This window comes from Austrofundulus limnaeus, unplaced genomic scaffold, assembly GCF_001266775.1.
Source record: "Austrofundulus limnaeus strain Quisiro unplaced genomic scaffold, Austrofundulus_limnaeus-1.0 Scaffold210, whole genome shotgun sequence".
Taxonomy (NCBI): Eukaryota; Metazoa; Chordata; class Actinopteri; order Cyprinodontiformes; family Rivulidae; genus Austrofundulus; species Austrofundulus limnaeus.
In genome coordinates, this window is record NW_013952612.1 from 297,304 (window position 1) to 302,504 (window position 5,201).

Consider the following 5,201-nt stretch of genomic DNA (forward strand, 5'->3'; position numbering starts at 1 on the left):
TTTTTATATAACTCATTTCCAACTATGAAATCAACAATTAAACAGTCTTCCTGAAAAATTTTGCTGAATGCTTGAGTTAGTAAAACAAACAAATAATTTTACAAATATATTTATAAACTTGCCACAAAAAATAAGGAAATTATTGTAGATTATTTATTTGTTGTAACAATGCTTCTTGACAATAAATCATATACTGTTTGAAAGCCTGTTAATTTCCATTTTAAATGGTGACAAATTTGTAAGGAACATGCATTTGTGGGAAGAGCAGAAGAGCTGAGTGTGTAGGTTGTGCACATGAAAAATTTCTCTGACAAACATCTTTTTTGCTGTTATTGACACTTGTTTTGAGCATCCGGTACTCTCAGTTGCTGCCATCAGGCACACGCTACAATGGTACGCTCATACCAAACACGTTTTAAGCTGCAACAGCAGCCAGTTTACATACAAAGTCTATGGTGGACGCGCCTCTAGGGGTCTTGCTGGGGGTCAGGTCCGTTTAGCGCAGCACGAAAGGAACGCGGAAGGTGCTGCAGAGCATTTTCCATGCATGCGATGTGGTGAAAGCAGCCGATGCTTGAGTTCAAAAATCCGATCTTTCGCCGCTCGACGCGTCTTGACAACCAAACAAAGAGACTCATTTTTCCAGGTTCCTGAATGTTGCCCACAAACAGACAGACAGGAGCTCTTTAGCTGAAATCAACCATCTGTAGGTGGTGTTCTGGCTGGAGATATCAGCACCAATGTGGGTCAGAAGCTCTTTAAACTGACCGCGGTGTTAAACTGGGCTCGGGACAAAAAATATTCCATCAGCTCACTGGAGTGTCAAAACTAACCGAACAAACCGCCTCTAAATCATCTGGTGAATTAATTTTCTGGTGTGCGCAACGTTCGCTTGCTCTTTAGTAAATAAAGCAAAGCCATTTTCATTATTTTATCTTTATTTCATCCGCTGAAGACAGAAAGGGAAAATAAGCAAGACACTCCTCCCTCTTCAGACGTGTGTCTAGTCTCTGTCCCGGTCTGAACGTAGTGCATCCAACTGGAGGTGTTGGGCGCTTTTTTGCTGCTCAAAACYCATTCGGTGTGAACATACAATGAGATTTATTACCAAGAAGCATTGTTACAACAAAGAAAATATTTATCAAACACAAATTTACATAAATTTTGTGCTAAGTATAGACGCCCCTTCCTGGGCTGCCACCTTATTGTGGAGAGGTTTGTTATCCTAGTGATCCTAGGAGCTATTTTATCAGGGGCTTTGTTCCCCTGGTATGGTTAACTAAGGCAAACAGYTGAGGGATCAGATAAAGTGCAGCCAGAAGACCCATTATGATGAGTAACACAAATGGATTTAGTGTTCTTTCACATGGACATAGGTTACCGGGACCRCACTCTGGAGGCAGGCCTGGAGGTGGGGCATGAGACATGGGTCCCCCTTCCCATGGGCTCACAACCTGTGAGACGGGCCGAAGGGGTCGGGTGCAATGAATGTTGGGCAGTGGTCTAAGGCGAGGACATTGGCGGTCTGATCCTCGGCTACAGAAGCTGGCTCTAGGGACGTGGAGTGTCACCTTTGGTGAGGAAGGAGCRTGAGCTGGTGTGTGAGATTGAGAGGTTCTGACTGACTCACCTTGATGCACCGCTTTTTACTCTGGAGTTGCCCCTGTTGCGAGGCGCTGAGCAGGAGTGGGCATACTTGTTGCCCCCCATCTTGGTGCCTGTACGATGAGATGGAAATGGTAGCCTCCCTCTGCTTACATGTGGGGGGATGGGTCCTTACTGTTGTTTGTGCCTATGCGCCTAACAGCAGTTGAGATTACCCACCCTTTTTGGAGTCCTTGGAGAGGGTGCTGGAGAGTGCTCCTCATGAGGACTCCCTTGTTTTGCTGGGGGACTTCAACACTCATGTGGGAAATGACAGTGAGACCTGGAGGGGTGTGGTTGAGAGGAGCAGTCCCCCCAAACTGAACCAGAGTGGTGTTTTGTTATTGGAGTTCTGTGCTCGTTATGGATTGTCCATAACGAACACCACATTCAAGCATAAAGGTGTCCTCATGTGTTCTTGGCACCAGGACACCCTAGGCTGCAGCTCAATGATCGACTTTGTTGTCGTTTCTTCTGATCTGGGGCCACATATCCTGGACACTTAGGTGAAGAGAGGGGCTGAGCTMTCAACTGACCACTACCTGGTGGTGAGTTGGCTCCATTGGTGGGGGAGGATGCCGGTCAGACATGACAGAACCAAACATATAGTGAGGGTCTTCTGGGAACGTCTGTCAGAGTCTCCCATCAAACAGAGCTTTAACTCAGACCTCCGAGAGAACTTTGAACACCTTCCGGAGGAGGTGGGGGACATGGAGTCTTAGTTGGCCATGTTTCATGCCTCCATTGTTGAAGCTGCTTAACTGAGATGTCACCGCAAGGTTGTTCTCGAAATTGCTGGTGGACACTGGCGGTGAGGGATGCTGTCAGGCTGAAGAAGGAGTCCTATTGGGTCTTTTTGGCCTGTGGGACTACAGACACTTATACACAAATCTCTGGTACTGAGGTCACCAAGGTGGTTWAAAAGCTCCTTGGTGGCAAGGCCCTGGATGTTGTGTGGTTGTGTWGGTTAATGTGACTGTACAATACTACATGGACTTCGAGGGCATTTCTCTTGGATTGGCAGACTGGGGTTGACAAGAGTGTGTTCCACAACAGGGGGATCACATTTCTAAGCCTCTCTGGTAAGATCTATTCAGTGGTCCTGGAGAGGAGGGTTTGTTGGATAGTTGAATCAGATTCAGGAAGAGCAGTGTGGTTTTTGTCCTGGTCGTGAAACACTGGACCAGCTCAACACCCTCAGCAGGGTCCTGGAGGGTGCATGGGAGTTCACTCAACCAGTTTACGTACATGTGTTTTGTGGACTTCTTGAATGCCTTGTTTGACCGTGTCCCTCGGGAAGTCCTGTAGGGGGTGCAGAAGTATGGTTAGGCCCCTGCACAATAAGTGCCAGAGTCTGCAATGCCTGCAGTAAGTTGGACTTGTTTCCAGTGAGAGTTGGATTCCACCAAGGTTGCCCTTTGACACCGATTCTGTTCATACCTTTTATGGACAGAATGTCTAGGCACCCTCAAGATGTTGAGGAGATGGTGACCTTAATATCACATCTCTGCTTTTTGTGGATGATGTGGTCCTATTGGTTTCATCAGTTCATGATCTCCAGCTCCCACTGGAGCAGTTCGCAGTGGATTGTGAAGCAGCCGGGATGAGAATCATTGCCTCCAAAACCGAGACCATGGTCTTAAGCTGGAAAAGAGTAGGGTGCCTTCTCTGTGTCAGGGAGGAGGTCCTGTCCCAATTGGAGGAGTTTAAGTATCTTGGGGTCTTGTTCACAAATGAGGGGAGAATGGAGCGGGAGCTCGATAAGCAGATTGTTGCTGTGTCTGCAGTGATGCGGGCGTTATACCGGTCTGTCGTGGTGATGCAAGAGCTGAGCCAGAAGGCAAAGCTCTTGATTTACCAGTCGGTCTACGTTCCTACCCTCATCTATGGTCACGAGTTTTGGGTAGTGACAGAAAAAACAAGATTGTGGATACAAGCAGGCAAAATGAGTTTCCTCTGCAGGGTGTCTGGCCTCTGGGACTCGGAGTAGAGCCGCTGATCCTCCACGTCGAGAGGAGCCAGTTTAAGTGGCTCAGGCATCTGGTAAGGATGCCTCCTGGACGCCTCCCTGGTGAGGTCTTTCAGGCACGTCCCACTGGGAGGAGACCCAGAGGAAGACCCAGGACACGCTGGAGGGACTATGTTTCTCGGCTGGCCTGGGAACGCCTTGGAATTCCCCCAGGAGCTGGCCTGAGTGACTGGGGAGAGGAAAGTCTGGGTCTCTCTGCTTTGGCTGCTGCCCCCAAGACCCGACCCCAGATAAGTAGAAGAAGATGGATACATGAAGTATACTGTAGATGCACCTAATGTAAATTAAGTCGTTTTATCTGCTTACATTAATGAACTAGATTAAGAACACATTAACCAACAGTGTGAGAAAATAAATGCTTGTTTTGTATTTTTTTCTTGTCACCTGTTTTTGACAAAAGTTTCTGGCAACTAGCCTTTTTGTTTAATGGTTGGGATAGTTGTGTGTTTCTTGTTCTCCTAGTAATTTCATTTCATCAGTTTGTTCAATAATTACTAATTTATTCAGTCACAAATTAAAATCTGTGCTTTCTTTTTCTTTCTTTCTTTCTTTCTTTCTTTCTTTCTTTCTTTCTTTCTTCCTTTCTTTCTTTCTTTCTTTCTTTCTTTCAGGTTTTCCACATGAACTCTCGTTACATCCTCTACATCCATCTGGTGATCAACGACATCATCATGCTAACACTGACCATCCTCCTTCAAGTCTTGAGTTACATCCTGTTTACCCTTAATGTGTCTTTTTGCATCGTTATGCTAATGATATCCATCTCTTCCAACCGAAACAACCCTTTAACGCTGGCTGCCATGGCTCTGGAGTGTCACCTGGCTGTATGCTTCCCTCTCCGCCACCCTCAGATCTGCACCGTCAGAAAAACCTARYCTGTGATCTCTGTGATATGGCTCCTGAGTTCTCTTACAATTGTCCCAGATCTMTTTGTAGTCTTGGCCACAAGACCTGCAGCATATTTTCATTCCAGGGTTTTCTGCATGTTGTCAAACATCTTTTCAGACCCACAGRTGGAAAAAAAGAAAGATGRGTCCAACATTTTGTATTTGGTTTTAGTTTGGCTCACTCTTTTCTATTCATACTTTAGGATTKTTTTTGCTGCACAAACAGCTTCTGCAAATGCTAAGAAAGCAAGAAACACAGTCCTGCTGCACGGTTTCCAGCTGCTGCTCTGTATGCTGAGTTACGTTTATAACTTCATGATCCAAGGCCTCACAAATCTGTTCCCAGCAGATGCTCTGGCCATCAGCTACGTGATCACTCTGCTGATTCAGATACTGCCAAAACTCATRAGCTCAATGGTTTATGGGATACGAGACAAGATTTTCAGGAAGCATCTGAAACAATGTTTGTTCCCCACGAGAGTCACAAACATTCATCCTGAGAAGATGGAAAAGCGGCAGAAAAGAGTAAAATGAGTTGTGAATTGTTTTGAACAGATTTTGCTGTTATCATAAAAGGTTTGATAAAACCACTYTCTGCTTGTTATTTAAACACAAAATTAGCATCATCAAATGAGAGAAGA

The 5,201-nt window shown here is 45.7% G+C and overlaps 1 protein-coding gene across 1 annotated transcript; it reads left to right on the forward strand.

The window, feature by feature from the left end:
* Window positions 1-3,758: 3,758 nt before the first annotated feature.
* Window positions 3,759-5,151, forward strand: LOC106525076 (olfactory receptor 13C8-like). The gene is given in 2 exon segments (XM_014019188.1): window positions 3,759-3,952; window positions 4,285-5,151. Coding segments are annotated over 2 exon segments (837 nt in total). The 5' UTR covers window positions 3,759-3,925; the 3' UTR covers window positions 5,095-5,151.
* The last annotated feature ends 50 nt before the right edge of the window (window positions 5,152-5,201 follow it).